At 38.0% G+C, this 22966-nt stretch overlaps 1 protein-coding gene across 2 annotated transcripts in view; it reads right to left on the bottom strand.

Moving 5' to 3' along the window:
* Positions 1-22477, bottom strand: part of LOC116267561 (187-kDa microtubule-associated protein AIR9) — a 79271-nt gene extending 56794 nt beyond the window's left edge. Inside the window, exons 1-14 of one of the 2 annotated variants that reach the window (XM_031649362.2) lie at positions 21092-22477; positions 20564-20635; positions 13664-13729; positions 13406-13477; positions 13123-13188; positions 12937-12999; positions 12738-12803; positions 12354-12453; positions 11934-12035; positions 11054-11286; positions 10726-10840; positions 2592-2712; positions 2314-2489; positions 1960-2095 (exon numbers count right to left, since the gene is read on the bottom strand). In XM_031649362.2, the coding sequence (XP_031505222.1) occupies positions 1960-2095; positions 2314-2489; positions 2592-2712; positions 10726-10840; positions 11054-11286; positions 11934-12035; positions 12354-12453; positions 12738-12803; positions 12937-12999; positions 13123-13188; positions 13406-13477; positions 13664-13729; positions 20564-20635; positions 21092-21892 (2189 nt within the window). In that variant the 5' untranslated portion in view covers positions 21893-22477. The remainder of the gene's footprint in view (positions 1-1959; positions 2096-2313; positions 2490-2591; positions 2713-10725; positions 10841-11053; positions 11287-11933; positions 12036-12353; positions 12454-12737; positions 12804-12936; positions 13000-13122; positions 13189-13405; positions 13478-13663; positions 13730-20563; positions 20636-21091) is intronic. The other variant, XM_031649363.2, reaches the window with a different exon arrangement.
* Positions 22478-22966: the final 489 nt, after the last annotated feature.

The raw sequence follows: 22966 nt of genomic DNA, 5'->3' as shown, positions 1-22966 counted from the left end.
TAGAGACTAAAAAAGCAAAATTTACACTACCACAGCTTACGTAGCTGGGTTTCCTCTTGATTGCTCAACTTAAGGGATAGTCGGATAATTGGTTAGGCCCTAAGGTCAATGTGTGATACGCTCTCGTAATACAAGACAAGTGTATGTAAAGTGATTCAGAGTAGTAGGACAATAATGTTCTCGGCTGAATTATTAGCATTGACTGTATAGTTTATATACTGGATAATACTCTGCTTAAATGGACATATGGTTGGTTGAGCAAGCAGCACCCTCATTGTGTATACCCTGTGTATATGGATTGTGAAATCAAATGAATGATTGATCTCATGTATTGTTGCAAACTATTATGTGCACAATGACTGATGATTATGTAAAATACTATTGAAATAATGAATATGCTCCGAAAAATTGCAAGATATGTGGGGTTAGTGATCCAAGTTCTAAATGTGATATAAGTGTGACAAATGATCAGAATTTGTCAGATAGTATAGTGTAACTAAATCTTGATATAATGCACGCACACCCAGTAGGTTAATGAAATTACTGGTTATCTGTCATAGTCTGAAAGCTCAGTCTCTCGTTATGGCCACTTTTCAGGTCGAGCATGCCATGACAGTGAGAAGATCAGAGGATACAGCTTGCATTCCACTGAAAAAGTGACTTGTGTTCCAATGCATTGTCCACAGTTTCAAGGTAGTTTTTTTTGGCTTTGCATGATTTTGTAGGCAAATACAACTAAGGTTAGATGTTTATTTCATATAAAAGTGTCTGCATAGATGTTTTGCATCTAAAGAAATGAATAGTATGGTTTGCATTATGTGGTTTATGTGATTTGAATCAGTGTCGTCAAATATATCACATTGCCAAAGTGCTGTGTGCATTGAACATTTCAAGAAAAAATAAGGATGAAATTTTGGGGTTTGGTAGCAGCCCTTTTTGGTAGGGAGCAATTCCCTTTTCTCTCTCATTTTTCTTAATCAGCTCACTCAAGAAATCAATGTGAACCATGTGATTAGACTATATAAAACATATATATAATATTGGACTCTTCAAACCAGTTGAATGCCAGAAGAATATAAGAGCTATTGAAAACAACAAAAGGTTTGTGATAGGCCGATGGCAAATCGAGAGTTTTTACAAACTTGAGAGCTATTGAAAATTAGAACATGAGGAGGATTGGAGATGGAAGAAGAATGGTGGACTTGAAAGGCAATCAGAAAAAAAAAAATGGGTCTGATGTAGATAGAGAGAAATCAAAACGAACTGAATAGAAGAATACAAGAAGTCTCTTTTAAGGAAATGGAAATTTTCTTGACTTGAAGAGTTACTTGTAAATGTCTGTGAGAATACCTTATGGAAGAAATCACAGCCTTTAAATGCAACTTCGCTTTCATACCATGATAGATTTTGGAAGAAGAACTGCCAGAATCTATACCAGCAAGAAGTATTTGAGAAGCGAAGGAGATGCAAAAGGGTCATGGCTCACAAAAACAATGTAGCAAGTTTATCCACACACATGCATCAAATGTACACCACGTATAGATATGGACTGAATCCAGATCCAAGACATGTTATCAATATACATAGGTAACTTCTTTTGGATAGGCTAAGACTTCTAAAAAAACTTCCAAGATCTTCCTTCCATAAATTTCTAAGATTAGTCGAGTCCGTTGAAGATGAGAGGAGAAGCACTGAGTGAACTAAAGATCTAGACAGCAAATTGATTGTGCCTCTGAAGTAAGAGTAAAAGAAATATTAGACAATAAAAAAAGGCAATCACTATGAAGATTAAAACATAAAAAATGTAGTTTGTAGACACATCCATGCATAAAATATTTCCTGAAACTTCAAGGCATGTGTGTCTGTGAGTGTGCAACCTTGCGCACAAATTATATTCCACCTGCAGCATCAGCCATCAATTTTACAAAATTCCAAAGCTGATAGTGGCAATCAGCATACCCTGTTTCCTTGTTTTCACGAAGCCACTTGAACTTGCTAGGACCTTCCTTCCCTCCAAAATATTCACCTACACCAACAATCGCATTTCCTTCAACAGCATCCTCCAGAATGCGCACATCACTAACTGATGGTGGAGCTGGAAATGTTGCCAAAAAAAAAAAAAAGTTAGGTTGCAAGAAAGTAGCTCATAACTTATAACATTCCTAGACAACAAGCAACAGAAACTCTTGATCACTCACGAAGAAAGCAACAAATTCCCACAGCCGTTATGCAAGATATCACAAAAAAGGAAATAAAAGGATCCAATTGTGAAATACCAAAAGGAAACAATTTAAAACATTACAGCATGTTTACCTGCTTTCACAAAATCAGTCATAGCGTATTGAGGCTCTCCTTTAGCACCTTCTTCTGTAACAGGTGTATACATAAAGACCAAACTTGAACCAATATCATCCAGTGTTAACCGATACTCCTCGTCTTCCGCACCAATTATTGCAACTGGACTACTGTTCCATTTACGCCTCAACCAACTGAAACAAAAGAAAAGAAGAAAGAATAAGAGCAAAAGAAATCATAATCTGCTCAAAAGTCCAGCAAAGATCTACAATATTTTTGGGAGGGAAGAAGACTACCTAGCAACTCCTTTTCCAGGTGTTCCTCCACACCAAGCAACCTCTGCGATACCTCTGAGCACGTTTCCCTCTACAAGATCTCCTTCAACACGTAAGTTCACAACCTTCGGGCAACCAGTTCCTTAGAAAACGGGAATCAGCAAAATGGATGGGTCAACAACATGAAATAATGATTAAAAGGTGATGCTGAAGATTCAGCAGTCAGCATATAAACACTTTGGAAGCCAATGAGTTACACAATCATTCTTTCATCCAGTCTATAGCCACAAATATCGTTTTCGAGTACTTATCAGTGAGGTATTTTTCAGCAAAGTTGTTTTTTTTTTCCTTTTTTGGGAAAATCTCGGAGCATTTAAAAAATGGAAAATAAAAGATCAAAGGGTTAGGTGAAAAAACAATACATGAGAAACTAATAAGAAGACAAAAACACATCGAATTAAAACGATAAAAATGATAAAGTAAGAAGCATTGTATTCCATATAGGAGGCCACATTAAATACCCAAAACAAGAGGAAATAAAACAATGAAATAAAAGTTGACAAAAATGAAAACCAAAACTGAAATGAAAAATAAATGAAAAAAATCACAATAAATTAATTTTTATTGTTTTTTTCAAAATATCATGAATTTTTCTTTTTTTTTTTTTTTCTTCATTTTTTCTCAAGAAGCAAGTGGGATCCAATCGGTTGCTGAGTCAACTAAAAAGTAATGCATTTGAGATGTGTGGCAAGGTGGTGCGAGCACAAAGCATATCAGTGCAGCATGGTTGGTAATCCCTTTAGAAGCTATGTCACATAGGTACGGGTACGGGTGCCGGTACGGGTACGGGTGCCGGTACGGGTACGGACCATTTTTAAAAAACTTGGGTGCGGGGGTACGGCCGTACACACACATGCACATACATATATATGTCAAAAAATTTCAAACAGAATAACATATTCGCACATATATATCAAAAAGTACAAACAGAATAACATATTCATAAATCATAATCCAAAATTTATCATTTTTTATTCTCATTCTCCTCAGTCGCAAATTTACTACTCAACTGAGGCCGAAGAAAATCATGCGTGTACAGAAGCATAAGCACAAACAAAAGAACAACATAAACTTTTACTGACATAACAAGATAAAGAAGCTAGAGAAGCAAAAAACGAATCCGAACACTACTAAGCAAAAATGAAGAAAAAAGAGGGAAGTGGGACATTAAAATGAGGGTTTCGAAAATTTTAACATTAAAATGTAAAAATCGTTAGCATTAAATCGGACAAATTTGGACTCAGTCAACTTTGACCGAGTCTGAAAAAGGTCAAAAATGACCTTGGGTGTGTTGACCGCGCTCGGTACGGTCAACGCAGTGCCCTTCCGTACCCAAGGCCGTACTCGTACCCATGTCATACCCGTACCGTGCAGGAACTTCTCCTTAGGAGGAGTACCCGTGTGACAGAGTTTAGAAGATGCAGTCACGTCAGCAAAACTCTCACACACAGTGTTAGGCTACACATGGGGGCGTATGTGGGTTAAGAATAATTCCCCAGGTAGATGCATAGGCCGTGTCCACAACAGCGTATTATGAAGTGGGGGTAAGCAAGTAGAAGCTCATTGTCGAGTAAGGAAATGGTCGGTCACCTTCCTTAATGAGATCTAGTCATCAACTGACTTTGGCTAAGGACTTCCTCCCAAGGGAAGTCATCCCCCACTTAGATTTCGTATAGAAGTAGGTAGGCGTTTGGAGGAATGGCTTGTTTTAACTGGGCCTCATGACCATGGCTTGGCGATGGCCGATCATGGGATAAATCCTAGGAAACGGTTTGCCGAGTGCGTAGCACTCCTCGTCTAGTCTACGGTCCGTAAGATTGAAGGATGCTTCCACTACCTTCAAGGTTGAGTCAGGTTGGTCGAGGGCTTGTGGCAACCCTCACCGCCGCTCGGGCCAGAAATGGCTTGAAAAGTCGGCCCATGACAAATTGGTATCAGAGTAGGACGATTTCTCAAGAAGAATTTGAAAGACAAAGAAAAGAAGACTCAAGAATGAGTTTAAAAAAGGGAACAAAAACTAAAAGTTTTGATGTTGGGAAGCATCTAGCAAGCTGTTCTGAACAATGTTGGCTTGTTGTGATGCGCCCTATGGTTTGAGGCATGTTCAGAGGACACATGTTCAAGTGACCCCCATAGTGTTAGCCAGATGAAAAGGTTCTGAGGACGGTATCTAGGCATCATGAGTAGAAAAGCAAGGTTCTACATTTCACTAAGACAAATAATGGTACACAAAGGTGAGTACTGGTTGGCAGCACCTCTTGAAAATTTGGTACTTAATAGTCATTAGATATGTCACAGACTTTACTAAGGAAAAGTGCTAAATGTGAACGAAAAGTGAGAAGAGTGCTAAATGTGATCGAAAAGTGAGAAGACACGAAGTTGGACTAGAACCAATACACTTGATAAGGCAGGTAGTCAAGACGTAAAGGCTGCATCAACCAAATGGATGTCGGCAAACCAAGAACAATCAACAACATCGTGTCAAATCATTGTGCAGAGATGGCCAGAAGTAGGTGGATGGACAACGCAAAGCCATGAATGATTCATGGGAACCGGCAGGAGGAGGATTGAATGTGGCAGAAGGAAAGAAGGGGATGGTCGTGGATTTTCTCATGCAAGCAACTATCGACAATGACGTCAACGATTTGGTGGTAGGAGAATGTTGTGGACCGACTATACATAGTCCGACTAAGCGAGCAGTATGGAATGATAGTGTAGCCAACTTTGACATTACTCGAAAAGCAAGTGAGATCCAATCGAACGCTAAGTCAAAGAGAAAGGAATGCACTTTGGATGTGTGGTGTGGTGGTGCACCGACAAAGCATCAGCATGGACAATAGTCCCTTCGAAAGATGCAGTCCCGTCGATAAGGTTCCCATGTGTAGCATTAAGTTATGCATAGGAGTGTACATGGGTTAGCCCTAATACTCCTGGTGGAGGCATAGGTTGTGTCCACAACCGCATATGATGGCGTAGGGCCGAGCAAGTGGAAGTTCATCATCGAGTAGGGGGATGGTCGGCTGCCTTGCTTAATGATATCTAGTTGGCTACTGGCTTTGGCTGAGGACTTCCTCCCAAATGAAGTCTTCCCTCCACCCAGATTTTGTATGGAGGTAGATAGACACTCGGAAGAATGGCTTTTTCTGCATGGCCTAATGGCCACGGCTTGTCGATGGCCTACTATAGGATAAAACCTAGGCTGATAGTTTGTCGAGTGTCTAGCACTCTTCATTTGGTCCACAGTTCGAAAGATTGAAGAATGCTTATGCTACCTTTAAGATTGAGCCAGGATGGCTGAGGGCTTGTGGCAATCCTTGGTGCCATGCAGGCCAGAAATGGCTTGAAAACTCAACCCATGACACTACCACTAGTCTGACGAATGAAAATGTTTACTAATGAAACCATATAAATATAAATTGTAAATTTTCACAAAGAGCTACCACACCATCCATATCAATAAAATTGCCATATCAATAAAATTGACAAAAAATGAGGGTACACTTAGTTAGGTTCGAGAATAACACTTCAAGTTGTTATAGCATAATAAAGCTAATGCTACGTTAGTCATGTCTGCCATCTAAACTAGTAACGCTTAAACAAACAAGATAAACCTGAACCTGACATGCAATTGGGATAAAAATATACAACACAAATACAACAAATTGTTGAGCAGTCTAACAAAGTGTAGTTGTTCTTTAACCTTTTAGAGCAATTAGAAGTTAGGCAACAAATAATGCAAGAGTCATGAATAATATGATAAAGTCAAGTAAAAGAACTAATAACACATAAAACCAGAAAAAGGTAAGAAATAAAATGCAAAAGAAAAAAAATATATGCCAAAAGATGTGTTTGAAACTTTGAATACATGTAAATGCTTAGAAAATGTACATTAATGATGGCAATTGCTTGGGCACAAGTTTTGGCAACGGAATGCACCTTTTGTAATGGTTTTCAACTTTTCAGTGACAAACTTTTTTTTTAACAAAAAAAAAGGAATATCTGGCCGTAGAGGTAGCCAGCTGATTTCAATTTTCCTGTATATATATATATATATATATGAGACTCAAATGTTAGATATTTGATTCATTCAAGAATTTTCACAACCTTACAAGAAAATCAATTTGATGCTAACATAAAGATTTTAAGGACTGATTTCAAAGGAAAGTTTATTTTAAATAAATTTGAAAATTTTTTGTAAAATTTTGGGATAATTCATCAAAGATCATGTTGAACAACACATCAACAATGAATTAATGGAAGATTCTTGTGGGACAGAGCTAAAATGAGATGTTATTGGCTAAAGCCTAAATGTCTATACTTAACTTGTTTTCAGTATGGAGATTCTTGGGTTTACGTCAATGAATTGATGGAAGAAAAGTTAGATTGTGAATAAATCCTCTATGCTCATGAATGTCTATTTCATGTGCAATTATAGAATACCAACAATAGAGTACCAGCAGTACTTTGATTGATGATGATCAATGTTGTTAATGGCATAGCTTTTACTTTTCAGTTTGTAGTTATTACAATAATAAATATAATTTAGTTATGAGTTATGACTTTCACTTGACTTTAGATTGACTTGTTTTTTATCATATAAGAAAAATTAGGTCATTTTATAATCTTTTTATGGTTAAAAGACAAGTTATACATTGTTATTTCTTCAAAGAAAAAAGTTAACAAAACCCAGTCCGAGTCACTGAGTTGACCCACCGAGTCACAAGCCGACAACAGCCCAGTCGAGTCCCGAGTCACTGGGTTTTAAAACCTTGATCAAAAGTCTTAAAAATTAGTTGGATATGAACCACATTATGGAAGGCTTAGAGTTTGCAGATTAAATGTTATGTTTTAAATGATAGGGCTAACAAACTAAGGTTAAAAGTTATCGGATGGGTTTTTGTTGGATACTCAGAACCTTAGAAAGGATATAACGGTATGATTTGACAAAATAATTGTTTCAAAAGATGTAAGCTTTGTTGAATAAGAAAGAGGTTTTGAAAGAAATAAAACGACTCAAAATTATAAGGACTACCCACCTTCATTCAAATATCATTCAAGGTTTGATAATGATGTGTATGACTATGAAGAAGAAAATGCTTTTAACAACAAGAAGAACGGAGAATCTAAGGAACTTATAATAGAAGACATAGATCCTGATTTGAAGGCACTCATGATGAGATAAATGGTTCTTTTTCCATTGAGGATTTTACACATATTGAGAGAAAACTTAGGATATCTAAGGGAACATATGACACCAAATCAATTTGTCTCCTATGAATCTTTTGCACCTAGATATAGAGCTTGCTTTACTACTATGCACTCTTATTTTGAATATTTTACTTCTAATGAAGACAAAGCATACAAAGAATGGCAAAAAAGTGATCTAAATGCACTTAAAAGGGCCAGACATGGGAAATAGACCTTCCCTTAGGAAAACCATAGGGTGTGACCGTGTAAAGGAATTTCTAATGTTAGAACAAAAATGACGAATATTTAGAAAGATATAAAGCTAGACTAACACCCAAGGACACATCCAAGAATAAGGAATAGATTACCAAAAAACTTTTGCTCCAATAGCAGGAATGACAACTGTTCAAACTCTTATAGCTCTTGCATCCATTAAAAGATGGAACATCTGCCAAATGGATACCAAGCATTATTAAATGTCGTTCTCGCCTCTCAAGTTTTTAAAGACCAAGTTTCTTTCAGGTATTTTCGGCAAAGGTGTTATTCTCGTGAAAAACTTGGCAATTTTTTACAAAAATAAAAAATCTTAAAATTTTCGTGAAAAACAATAAATGAGAAACTAATAAGGAAACATAAAAAAACTAAAAAAATGATAAAAATGATGTTCTAGTAATGATAGAAATGAAAATAAATAATTTAACTTTTGAACTTTAAAGCAAAAAAAAACTTAAAAATAATGCGAAAAAACATGGTTAGAATGCAAAAAGAGCACATTAAATTCATACTAACATTTTTTTCAAAAGCTATAGGTTTTTTCCATTCTAATTTTTTCAACATAAATATCGGGTCTTTTTGAAAAAGACACAATATTTGTGATAGTAGTGTCAAGAATGTTCCTTGGTGAACTTGAAGAAGAGGTTGGTAGCTACCATGCAGCTGTCAGTTTCCTCGTGCAGAATTCACAGAATTCCACCCTAACACACCAAATGACTCGAAGCCCAGCTTCTCTCACGAAATGTAATCTTCTTCATTAGGGTTTAGTACCTTAATCGTGCTTATATAAATAATGTCATGGGTTGGGTTTATTACAGGCCTAACTGGATCTGACCCGTTGCTTAAAAGAAATACTTAAAAGGAAAACACAAAAACAGAGAGTAACAGAAATAAACCAAACTCAGAAACTCATCTGTTAGGTCTGCGACTGACAGGTTTATATGGATGCGCACCCAGTTTTCTTATTCCTCATGGAAAAGTTTTAAGATAAAAAAGCCTTGTATGGGCTCAAACAAGCCTCCAAAGCTTGGTTCAATCACTTCAATATTGTTATATCTGAATGTGATCTTCATACTTGTCTGACTGGCACAACCCTGTTTGTCAGTAATTCTATTGCAGGCAATGTTATACTGCTATTGTATGTAGATGTGACAAGGAAGGAATCAGATAAAGTTGATAAACTAAAAGGCTTTTACAACAGTCTCTTGAATGGAAAATTTAGGTTCTCTTACATACTTTTTTGTAATAGAGGTAGCATACTCTACTAGATGATACTTCCTGTCACAAATCAAATTTGCTGGAGGTATTATCGTCAAGGCAGGGTTAACATATGACAAAGTTGTTGAAACTCCAGAAGAAGTAGGACAAAGATGAAGTTGGAGAACTGGATTCCTTTGAATAACCCTACTCTGAGGTATCTGACTCAACTAGACATTGCTCATGCGGTTCATGGGGTAAGTCAATTTCAAATTTTCAACATGCTCCAATTTCAGTTCATACGAGTGTTGTACTTCAAATCATAAAATATATTGAAGGATAGGTAAATTTTTTTGAATTTAATTGCTTATAGCCTTACACTGATGTAGATTGAGAAGGAAATCCTAATAATAGATACTCAACAACTACCATTTGTGTTTTTCTAGGTGAGTCTCTCATCTCGTGGAAACGCAAAAAGCAGTAAAAAATTTCTCTATTTACAGAAGCTGAATTCTGGAACAATTATGGGAATAATTTGGCTTCAATAACTTTTATCTGATATGGAGATTAAGATGGAGGTGCCTACTAAATTGTGTGTGGCGACAAAAACTTTATCTATATGACCAAAAATCACACTTTTCATGAGTGAATCAAACACATTAAGATGGATATCATTTCATCCACGAAAACTTCTATAGAAGTCAATACAATTACATTATGTTGGCTTAGAATTTCAGCTTCCTGATTTCTTCACTAAACCCTATGTCCTCCAAGATTCAACTTTCTTTTAACCAAACTTTCAGCAATTATACCATAAATTTGAGAGCAGTGTTAGAATACATGTAAACTATACATATATATACTCTCCGTCCAGGTTTGGATGGAGAAATCCTTCAGCCTCTAACAGCAGACCACCTGATCAATGCATTGGGCAGTGGTGATTGGATAGAGGACTAGATGGCCAGAGGATTTACCTCCTATATATAATATGTAAATAAATATATATGTATGTATATATGTGTGTTTGTATATATATATATATACACACGTAGGTGATTTTTTTGTGTAGATTTTCATTCATAATTTTCTGTATTTTTATATCTTTCTAAGGACAAGCTCTGCCCAAGGCATTGACTAGCTCAAAAAGAGCCATTAGAGCTAGTCCAATGGCAAGCTCACATCTGCTCTGTTCTCCCTTTCAATCTACTTTTTTTGGATAAATAGCTATCTATAATGTTTCCTGATGTAAATGTGCTCTTTGAACAGCATTTGTTGTTATTCAACAAAGTTTGCTTTTCATTACAGATCTGTGATATTGTTCAGGCCTAAGTGTCGTTGCTTGTTGACTGATGTAGCTGTTTAACAGCTTTGTTTACAAGATGGACATAATTTTCATATTATTGGTTAAGCAAAACACCAAGGAGCAGAAGAAACGTACCAGGAGAAACAGGAGTAGAGATTGCAAATATCGGAGGATACTCAGTCTCCCTCAATATTGGAGTGCACTCGATCTTCAAAACTCTATCTACCTCTTCATGCTTTGGCCAGTACACCTAAGACACAGTGACAAAATTACACTGACTTTTCTTTGGTGTACAAACTTATACGTACACTTGCTATCACAAACAATCTATCACAAACAAAAACTAACATGAGTGGGTATTTCCCATATGCATTGCATATCTACATGCCTATTCACGAATAGCATCTGAATATGGTGCCCAATAGTACGTGCAAGGAGGTATATGTAGAAGTGATCAGCCTACCTCCTGGACTGCACCCTCAATTGGAACAAAATTTGTGGGTGTTCTATCTCCAATAAACCATTGATACTTTAATACCAGATCAAACTCAGTAGTCAGCATGCGATCTTTGGTGAAAACAAAATGGCAATGACAAGCATCCTCTTCAAAAGGCTGATCAACGGAGGCTTCCTTCAGCTCATATCCTGCTGGCATGTGATCCTTCCATTGTTCAAAAAGAAACCTAAAAGTTGAATCTGTTCCATAGTTTTGAGTGATTACAATCAGTCCTCTACATGAAAAGAAAACATCTATGAAATGCAGTCCCCCATATCCCCTTGATAAGGAATCAAAATATCAACATCTTTGAGCTAATATATGATCCAAAAGAAAGCAATTCATAATAAACAGAAAGTTTATGAGTTTATCTAAATGTGCAGAATTCCCAATCTTCAGCTAAAACATGTGAAACATAAGTTACATTCTCTTTTCACATCATTTTTGCATTTCCGCTTTCCCTTTCTTCCTCCGTACACAGGTAAGCTGCACAGCTTCTAGATTAATATTGAAGTTCGCTTCGCACTGAACCTAGTTGTTAAGGCGTCGCCTAGGTGTGGACTAGTTGTCAGTCCACATCCATGCCTAACTTGCTAACATGCTAACTTAACACATAAAACATAAAGCTAACATTTTAGAATTAAAAATAACTAAGCAAAATTGCAACAACTTTTGGATGCCTTTTTTGGCTAGTCCCGGTGCCTAGGCAGTGCCTAGCCGCCTTGACAACTAAGACACTGACTCGTTAAAAAGAGATGGAAGATCAATGGTTCATTTATAGAAATGAAGTAATAAACACATGGGCTAGCTTTGGAATTTGTAAGAGGAGCAATCATGTAGGACTTGCCTGCAGCCAGTTCAGGACGACAAAATTCCCACCCATCTCTGATGCACAAAGCAGTGTGAGGAGGATAATGCTTTGCAAGTTCGACCTCATCAGGAGACAGATCTGTATAATACCAAAGTTTACACAACCAAGAAAAACAGAAGCATCATAGAAGAAATGCCTTATACATCTTAAGGAAGTCTAAAATCTTTCGGGAAAATGTGGGGGTGTGTTAGAAATATTTGACTCGAAATCCGCATCCTAATTTCCCCCAAAGTAGAGTATGACAAATAGAGATGAACAATGGACTTCTTCTATAAACCATGATGCAAGAGTAACACTCCATGATGCAGTTCTTCCCTGAGTACCATAAAGAAGCAAAAGCATAATGCGAACTGTCACTATCCCAACCACAAAAGCTGCAACAATATCACTCAATACCTCGGTCATTAAACTTTTTCAATGTGGGGCCAACCAGCAGGATTGACGCTGCTTCTACATGAGCCATTTCCAGGATAGGATTTTCCTCAACACGTAAATGCTGCAGAAAAAGCATCAGAACGAGCAAGTCATCAAGGTTTAGAAGATCAGGCACCCACACAACAGTAAATATGTCAGCAAAATTGTATGTCCATATATAGCCTGTTATCCTGTAAAACTGAGGAGCTGTCTGCACTGTCACATAATCAAGAATTTTATCCTTAACTCTAAACCACACAAAATCAAATAGTTCGATAAAATATTCGAGGCATAATTACACAAAGAAGCTGGGGGAAGTTTAAAGAAAGTGATAAGAATGTTCAGCTATATAATTGATAGGCTAACCTCAAGAAGTGGCAAATGCGGAAAAGCCTTTAAAGTCACTATCTTGTTTTTGCTGGCAGCCAACACCTATAATGTAATAAAGATCAAACAAATTCATGAACGGAGTAACCAGCACGGACATGAGGCAAGTTGTCTGAATTAAGCTAATAGAAACATGCATGCTGAAGAACAGGAATAGCTACTGCTGATGAACACTAACCTGCAACCGAGGCTGGGTAGACATTGCAAGGGATTTCAACCTATTTTGAGCAACCGACAGAAACTGAAAAAGATGACATCAAAATTTATAATTTAAGAGAACTTAATTGGTGCTATGACCAAGGGACGTAATACCAACATGACCTAGTTCTCACCACTCAGACAATGTGATGTACAGTTGATATACCTCTAGATTAGGAAGCTCTGGAAGTGTTGCAAGTGATGTAATCTGATTTCCTGCCAGATACAATTGCTGCATAGCTAATCAGTATTGAGGGCTACCCTCTAGATAACAAGAGAACAAAGAAGGAAATGCAATTTATGATAAGAGGATGAAACAGAGAAACCTATTCCTTTCAATGAGGAAAAAGATTCTATTACTATAAAGCACATTGCATCATGAACATTAATGTGCAAATGCAGTTACAATTTACAACTTCCACAAACATAGAACAAATATGCAAAAGTACCTGCAGAAATTTGCAATTTTCAAGAGGCTCAAATGCAAGACCCTTGAACTCGTTAAAACTTAAATCCAGTACCTACAAGACCAACTTTATTGTCATACATCAAATTCAACTTAAGAAAATCTCAATTAATTACAGTATGCTGAAACAGGATTTAAAATTGCTAGCAGCATGCACAGGCATTCACTACATGCAATTCACAAGGGAACAACCACTGGCACAGGGCAAATATGTTGTTGCATGTAGGTTGTATGTGCATACCTTCACCCGCTTTAAAATCTCAATACCCTCAAGTGATGATAAGAGATTGTCCCTGAGATAAACAAACTGTACTAAAAAGTGTTAACTATTAAAGACAGACTGGGAAAACCTAGGAAGGAAAAAAAAAAAGAGTAACTGTAGAGCAAATTCAGGGCAAAGAAAGCAACATGACAAGTGCAGTTGGGTGCAGAATGTTAAAATATAAATCCTTCACCAGCACGTTGAAGAGGAGTCTCTTAGGATTCCACCTCCTTGTAGAATGTGTTGTGTTAAGATATTTAATGTCCTTATAACATGTGAAGAGTCTCTTAGGATTCTATGTTGTAGTTAATATCCTTGTAATATGTAAAGTCTCCCAGGATTCTATGTTGTAGTTAATATCTTTGTAATATGTGAAGTCTCTTAGGCTTCTATGATGTAATTAATGTCCTTGGAGCTTGTGAAATCTCCTAAGATTCTATGATTGGAGACTCTTAGAATTCTGGAAATGGGATTATAAATAGAGGCCGTGCAAACCATTTTAGCTACGGCTTCTTCTCATCAACTTCTTCTTGTTTTCATTCTCTCTCTCTCTCTCTCTCTCTCTCTCTCTCTCTCTCTTCCTGCGTGAGTACTGTTTTCTGGTTACAGATATTGGTACTAGATTTCTATCATGGTATCAGAGCGCCAGGTTACATTATCTCTACCAAACGAAATGCCCCAACAGGTCTGATCAGGTTAGAACTCTTTTCTCATCTTGTCTCTATCCTGAATTTACTTTTCTCTTGCGTAATTTTTGTTCTTTTTTCTTCTTGCTTACCTAAAGACATATCTTGTTATATCGTGTCTTCTTTCCTTCTCATCTTCTACCTATATACCCTTCCTTTCTGCTGTCATGGAAAACCTTTCGCATTTTGACATGTCCTCAAGTTTTCTTCTTCACCTTATTACCGAAAAACTCAACCATGAGAATTATCTGATCTGAAAAAGGCAAATCATGCCTTTCATAAGAAGTCAAGGCCTCTTTGGACATCTCGATGATTCAACAAAGGCTCCACCAATATCCGTTTTGTAGGAAATAAAAAATGAGGCATGAGAAGTTATTGTTGTTCATGAAGACAGCAACCCTGAACATGCTGTGTGGATGAGACGTGACCAAAGTCTGTTTGCGTATATTTTGTCCACTTTATCTCAACAAGTGTTACTTTCAGTTTCTGATGATTGTACTCCAGAAGAATTATGGGAAACCCTTGCTGATACCCTTTCCTAAATATCAGAAGCTCGAATTATGTACTCAAAGAAAGAATTTCAGAATTTGAGCAAAGGTTCAATGTCTATCATGGATTATTTGGGCGTATTAAGGCCGTCGCAGACCAACTTGCTGCCTCAAGAATAACATTTCTGATAAGGAAAAGGTGCAGCAAACCTTGAATGGACTTGGGCATGATTATCATGCTTTTATTACAGTTCTTGAGGTCCTTCCTGTTTTGCCTTCCTTCAACGAACTACAACGTAAACTTTTCCAACATGAAATTAATATGAAAAAAGTCATTGAAAGGACTGATCAAGGGAACTCCCAAAATGTGTCAAAATGTGATGGCTATGAATGTAAAGTTTGATAAGAGCCATGGGAACTCCAACCATGTTGGTCGTGACATTCTACCAACACCACATAACCAAGGTATGTCTCCTTTGGATACTTCAAGAAAAATACCAATTTGTTTTCAGTGCAACAAGAAAGGGCACATGAAGGCACAGTGTTGGTTTAATCCTCAAAATAAAAACAAAGGGGTAAGACATGATTATAAACAAGGAGGACAAAGTTCTAAATCCACCGCTGAAGATATGCAACAGCTATTGATGACTGCATTCTCAAAGATGACTATAAAGCAAAATGAGCAGGGAGAATGGTTTTTGGATTCAGGTGCAGCTACCCATGTGACAGGAAATGCAGGTAAATTGACTAACTTATCCCCTCATTACGGTAGAAGTTGCATTATAACAGGTGATGGAAAATCTCAACCCATTACACATATTGGAAATGCACATATTCCATTGTCATCCTCGTCTCAATCACTGTCTAATGTTGTTCTTGCTCCCAATATCAAAAAGAACATCCTATCCATTTTTAAACTCATTGATGATACAAGCTCTTCTGTTGAATTCACACCTTCTTCTGTCTATGTCAAGGACCTCCAAACGAAGAAAATGTTCGCTAGAGGGGAGCGTCAAGGGAATATGTACGTCCTCAAGGAATGTCTGCCCAAGGATTCATCCACTTTTGATATAGGATTGAAGACATTTTCTCTTTCTCATAATGCGTCATCAGTGCCAAGTTCTTGCCATTTTCAATCAAAAGTAAGGGGCCCTAACCAATTTTTGGAGTCTGATCTGTGGCATAGTCGGCTAGGACACTGTGGTCGACATTTCATTGAAAAACTTGTCACAGATAGTCTCATTCCAAGATCAAGTTTACCTCTTACTTCAAGTATCAAAAAATGTTCAAGTTGTGGACTTTGTAAGAGTCATGTTTTACCTTTCCATAATATAAATCAAAAGGCTTCCAAACCTTTTGAAACTATTTTTTCTGATGTATGGGGGCCAGCCCCTATTGATTCCATGTCTGGGTCAAGATATTATGTCTTATTCATTGACTCTTACTCACGTTTCACCTGGATTTACTTCATGAAACACAAATCAGAAGTACCCCACATATTTCGAAACTTCTATGCCATGATTCAAACCAAATTTTCATCCAATGTGGTGCATTTTCAATGTGATGGAGGAGGAAAATATTCCTCGCTTGATTTTATTGAATTTCTACGTGAAAAAGGTATAACTAGACAAATCTCCTGCCCTTACACACCACAACAAAATGGTGTAGTTAAGCGGAAACATCGACATATAGTTGAAAGCGCCATGAGCATGATGCATGATACTAATGTGCCCATTTCCTTGTAGACTGAAACCTTCCATACTGTTGTATACATAATAAATTGTTTGCCTATGACACTCTTGATGTCTAAATCGTCATATTTTACACTCTTCGGCAAACAACTTGATTACAAGAACTTGAAGGTTTTTGGTTGTGTATGCTATGTTCACGTTGATGCTGCCTTGAAGAACAAGTTTCAAGACAAAGCTATTCAATGTAGATTCGTTGGATATACTGATGAATATAAAGGTTTTCGATGCTATGATCCAACAACTAAACGTATCAAAACTTCAAGAAATGTCATTTTTGATGAACATAGTTTTGATGATACAAATAAAATGCCTATGACCATTGAATCTTATGATCCCTGGACCAGTACACAGTTATTCAATGCAGATCCTGTTATAGAAAATGATGTGCCTCAAAATGAAGATCCAGAGAGAGCAATACAACCGTCGGACATGGCTCAAAGTGAAAATCAAGAAGGCCCAACACAGTCATCAAGTCATCTCGAAAGCAATAATGAAGAACAGAGCAACGATGCACATCGGTATTCGGGTCTTATCTACAGTCGACGACTAAGGGACAGAGATGCTCACAGTGAAGAAGACAATATGCCCCACCTTAGAAGATCCCAACGCATTCGTCATCTCATTCACAGGTGGGTTAGGTATGATTCTTTATCACTTGATTTTCAGTTATTAATGGCAAAAGTTGGCAAGGAGGAAGAACCTACTTCATTTGATCAAGCATCAAAATCACATCATTGGAGAAAGGCTATGAAAGAAGAAATGGATGCCTTGCATGAATGTGGAACATGGGAGATCGTTCCGAGGCCACACGAAAAGAACGTAGTGGGCTCCAAATGGGTATACAAAATTAAATACAAACCTGACGGCAGCATAGAAAGACACAAAGCAAGGTTAGTAGCAAAAGGGTTTACACAACAATATGGAAAAGATTATGATGAGACATTCATCCCTGTGATCAAAATGGGAACAATTCGCGTGATTATATCATTGGCAGTTGAATATGCATGGAGACTACATCAAATGGACGTGAAGAATGCTTTTCTTCATGGTGATTTAAGGGATGAAGTATATATGGAACAACCTCCAGGATACAAGAAAAGAGACTCTCATGCATGGGTTTGCAAACTAAGAAAATCTATTTATGGACTTAAACAGGCTTCACATTCGTGGTTTGACAGTTTCTCCTGCAAGATTCAAGAATGTGGTTTCGAAGATGTCCTCTAGATCACTCTTTTTTCATTTATCGAAAGGAAAACATATTTACTTTACTTCTTATATATGTTAATGATATTGTTATCACAGGCAATTCAAAAAAACACGTAGAAGAAGCTAAAGTTTTGATGATGCAAAACTTCAAAATGAAAGAGCTTGGTGATTTACGATTCTTTCTTGGAGTGGAGATTGATAGGCACAATAATCGCCTCACATTGACACAACAGAAATACACGTTGGATCTGCTGAAAAAGTCAGGTATGTCTGATTGTAAGCCTGTTGGAACTCCTTGTGTTTTAAATCAAAGACTAAGGGCTCAGGATAGGGAGTTATATGAAGATCCTACGCAATATCGAAGTATTGTTGGGGCACTTCAATATCTTACATTTACTAGACCAGATATTATATATGTTGTGAATCAAGTATCTCAATTTATGCATGCACCTAGAGATACTCACATGGATGCTGTCAAAAGAATATTAAGATATCTTAAAGGGACAGCAGAAGATGGCTTAGTTTATGGAAAGAGTGAAAATATAACTACTGGACATCAACTTATGACATTCACAGATGCAGATTGGGCTGGAGATCCCGATCAAAGAAAGTCCATTTCTAGTTTCTGTATTTTCATTGGACGTAATCTTGTGTCTTGGAGTTGTCGAAAGCAAAAGGCAGTAGCAAGATCCAGCACTGAAGCTGAATACAGATGCATGGTTGCAGGTACTGCTGAAATTACATGGGTTAGACATTTGCTAGAAGACATTGGAGAAAAGATTAAAACGTCAATGTTAATGTGCGATAATCAAAGCGCTATTAACATTGTCTTTAATCACATACAACATTGTCTTTAATCCCATACAACATGGTCGAACAAAGCACATTGAGATTGATCAATACTTTGTTAGACAAAAGGTGGAAGACAAGGAGATTCAACCTAATTATGTTCGTACAGACGAACAAGTTGCAGACTTATTTACAAAAGGATTAACAAAGGAACGATTTTGGTTTTTAAAAGGCAAGTTGTACATGGTGCAAAACTCTGCACAACTTGAGGGAGGGTGTTAAAATATAAATCCTTCACCAGCACGTTGAAGAGGAGTCTCATAGGATTCCACCTCCTTGTAGAATGTGTTAAGATATTTAATGTCCTTGTAACATGTGAAGAGTCTTCTAGGATTCTATGTTGTAGTTAATATCCTTGTAATATGTGAAGTCTTCTAAGATTCTATGTTATAGTTAATATCCTTGTAATATGTGAAGTCTCCTAAGATTCTATGTGTAGTTAATATCCTTGTAATATATGAAGTCTCTTAGGTTTCTATGATGTAATTAATGTCCTTGGAGCTTGTGAAATCTCCTAGGATTCTACGATTGGAGACTCTTAGAATTCTGGAAATGAGATTATAAATAGAGGTCATGCAAACCATTTTGGCTATAGCTTCTTCTTGTTTTCATTCTCTCTCTCTCTCTCTCTCTCTCTCTCTCTCTATCTTCCTGCGTGAGTACTGTTTTCTGGTTACAGATATTGGTGCTAGATTTCTATCACAGAATGGTTGCCTCAAGTGTGACAGTTGAGACCACCGTTCTACTTAACATGTTGTATAATCGATGCATTCTGAAGTATCATAATTATGAAGAAAAACGCTAAAGTCCACCTCCAAAAGTAGTTTTTAGAGGGGTAACTACACCATATGAAGTGTAATTTAGGATACAACACCACCATTCCCCCACCCCCCCCCCAAAAAAAAAAACACAAGACACCTCCACAAAATGGCGACCTAAAAAAAAAACCCTTTTGTTTTACATTAAAGTTTAAATTTCTTATTCATCATAAAAGCCGTTCTCACACATTTAAAGTAAACAACGATACAAATTAGGGTTCACATCATGCAAAGAAATGGAGCTTTCAGGGTTTCCCACAAGAGTCTACTTCTGCCGTTCAAAATTAAAATTTCATGTTTTATGATCCATTAAGTAAGGAGTAACTTATGCACAAACAAAAGCTATTTATTTATTATACTCATTTAAGTAACGAGAGTAATTTAAGTAGCCTGTTTTTATTATTTTGAATGAATGTGTGCATGTTGCAGGCAGCATATACTTGTTATTTGTGTTACATTATTCAATTCATGTTTTTTATAGAAATTTTTTTCCAATTTACTTATATTTTTGTGTTTTTTTATTGTTTTTATTTTTGTGATCTTTTTTATATTAAATTTTAACTTGCAAATTTTTTTCGTTAGACTTACCTGACTGTGGCCCCCACCAATACAGATTTCTTCCTGGGTTTTACAACATTGATTGCAATATGAAAATTTCTGCTGCACTAGTTCATTTGCATCTAGTCAAAGGACGTACTAAAGAAGCAAATGATTGTCGCCCTACAAAGCTGAAGGCATTCTTTTTTAAGTTTTAATCTATTGTCTTTGTAAAGGATGGCTGAAAAGTAAGTTAGCTTTGGAGGCTTGATCTGATTAACAAAATAACTTTCCCGTGCTTTCTAATATTGGAAGTACAGAAGAACTTTTTTTTTCCCGAGTAAATGGTCACATAAGTTGCTGATTTAAATACCACTTAAGAATCCTTTGTTCCTCCATGCAGCAGAAGTATCACCCATGGCAAGTAGAATAAGGCCATGACACGGATTCATGCTCATGAACATAAGCCAGCCGTAAATGTATTAGAAAACACAAAAACACCTACTGGGAAGTACAAAGAACATATAGGATCAGAAGGAGTTACCTCCAGATTTGGTGATAAGTTCAAGCCACCTGTTTCAAGACTACGGATTCTATGACCCCGAAGATCCAGCCTCTACAGAAAATGAGAACAAAGAGTAAACCCGCAATCAAGTGAGGAAGTTGGAAATTGTTGTTTTCTAGGCAGTATGCAGTGGAAATTACTTTTTTCAGAACGTTGTGGTCGCCATTCAAAAGGATTATTAAAAGAACCAACTGCCAAAATGGATGCCCACAATAGTGACGCTCGTGTGTCATAATGCTAACAACAGTAGATAAGTGGTTAATCCACTTGATTAAGACTATTAGTTTACCTAGCTTTACCTGGATAGCTGAAACCTATCCAAGTATAGATAATTGCACTTTTCTTCCCAAGTATTCACATGATCTTCGTTTACTCAGCTACTCTATGTCTATTGACGCACTTACGAAGACAGGCGAGAAGAAACAAACAGGCACGTGCATCCAGACAAGAAGACGAGAAAGTGAATAATTCAAAGAAAATCACGAGAGTTGAGGAGTAAAAACATACGACGTCGTCGCCAACTTTTGTTTCCACCTGTGGGAGGACGATGAAGCGAGAGTCTCTACTGTCTGGAGTTGAAACATTTCGCCGCGCAGACGTTGCAGAACTGCCCTTCTCTACAGAGGAAGATGATGACCGGGCTTTAGAGCCACTGTTCACGGTCGGCGAGGTGGCGGATAACGGCGAACATGGCATCTTTCTGAAGCTTCCGCTTCCCGCACTCAAAGATGTCGAGAGCAGAGACGAACTTCGCGGCTTTGTTGCCGTCGATGGCGATGGACTGAGCTTCTTTATAGACGACTCGGAAGACGAATTGCTGCTGCCTCGTGGAGACGAGGCCAGGGATTTAGAAGCAGTTTTACGAAGAGATTCCTGCCTTGTTCCAGTGACCGATGGCACGGCAGGCTTCTTCTGCTCCGGAAGATTAATAGAAGAGGGCAGTGAGGCTCGCCGAGAAGGTCGGGCGCCTTCCGAAGTCGCTGGAGAGGCAGCGTTAGCCGAAGCACTTCCAGGCCGCCTCTGAATATCTCCAATGCTGTTTCTCCTGACCAAGCCCCTCGTCGAGGCGGGACTTGCACTGGAAACAGTCGAACTGGATCGCAGTCGGTTAGAGCTGGAGTCTGAAACCGAGCTACTTGCTGGCGCATTCCTGGTTGAAGCAGAAACCCTATTCGCCGAAGAAACGGTAGGTTTAGCAAATCTAGAGCTCTTCTTGACGCTGTCACCAGAAACGCCTGGAGACGTCTTCGCATTTATCCCATTCTTTTTCACCGCATCTTCACCGGAATTGTCGACTAGAACCTCCATTGTCCTAGAACTCGCTTCCTTTCTCTCGCCGTAGGCCCTAACTCACCTGCATTTTCAGAATCTCAAGTGATTCCGTTACTTCAGTCTCGAAAAAGCAGTGTCACAACTCGATCTTCCTCCGAGCAAGCCACAATAACCTAAGATGCAGCCTACCAAACCCCAAAAGCCAGAGAGATGCCGGGAACCTCAGCGTTGCTCAAAGAAAACTTAATTTCCTCGCCGACTGCACTTCCAAACCGTAAAACTCGGCGCATACAGAAGAAAAAGCCCCTGAAAATCAAGATCTTGCCGGATTCAAAAAGAAACAACCGCGTGGGAGTACAAATCTTAAAGAAACACTGGAACTTCCAGATCCGCCGACTATACGAGACGACGAAGAATGCAGAGATACGACAAGAAAACCGAGTTTATTAAATAAAATTATACAGACAAAAAAAAGAGGAAAAATGAGAGCGAGAAAGAGAGGGAGAGAGGAAGGAGAAATCGATGGCTGTAAAAGAATGACTGAGCGCTTTCTCTCTCCTCGACCAGGAGAGAAAGCCAGTCAAAGCAGGCATTCCTTTTTCCTTTCCCCCCCCCCCCTTCTTTTTCCTTTCTACCAGCTTCCCTTCTTTTCCTTTTCAACGACAAGCGCAACTCGAGGGAGCCACGTCTTCCGAAAAGTGCTGGGTGAGGAAACAAGGGGTTCTTACTTCTTACCTTGACTCGGTGCCGCGAGTCGCAGAGAGAGGACCTATTCGAAACGGGGAACGGGTCGACTGTTGAGAGAGACGAAGCCAACGCCGGCACCTGAAATCCCGGGGACAGTCCTCACGTCTGAGTCAAAACCTCTCTAAAGTCCTCTGTTTTCGGCTCGGACACGGACCAACCCCGAATCCCCTTGGTCAAGGATTGGACTTTTAACATTACATCAAGTCCAACCGGGATGTTGCAAGGATCGGGTCTATTTGATTGCAGATCCAAATCTATACCCGTTTAACCGGCTTCACGAAAAAAAGTTTCTTCTTTTTCCTTTTGGCAATCATCCATGACATTGATGGTGGTTCTGTTTAGAAAAGCCTACGAGAGCGTCCG

The sequence above is a fragment of the Nymphaea colorata genome, chromosome 14 (assembly GCF_008831285.2).
Source record: "Nymphaea colorata isolate Beijing-Zhang1983 chromosome 14, ASM883128v2, whole genome shotgun sequence".
Lineage (NCBI taxonomy): Eukaryota > Viridiplantae > Streptophyta > Magnoliopsida > Nymphaeales > Nymphaeaceae > Nymphaea > Nymphaea colorata.
Note: the sequence above shows the minus strand (reverse complement) of the source record. Positions and strands in the feature narration are given on the sequence as shown.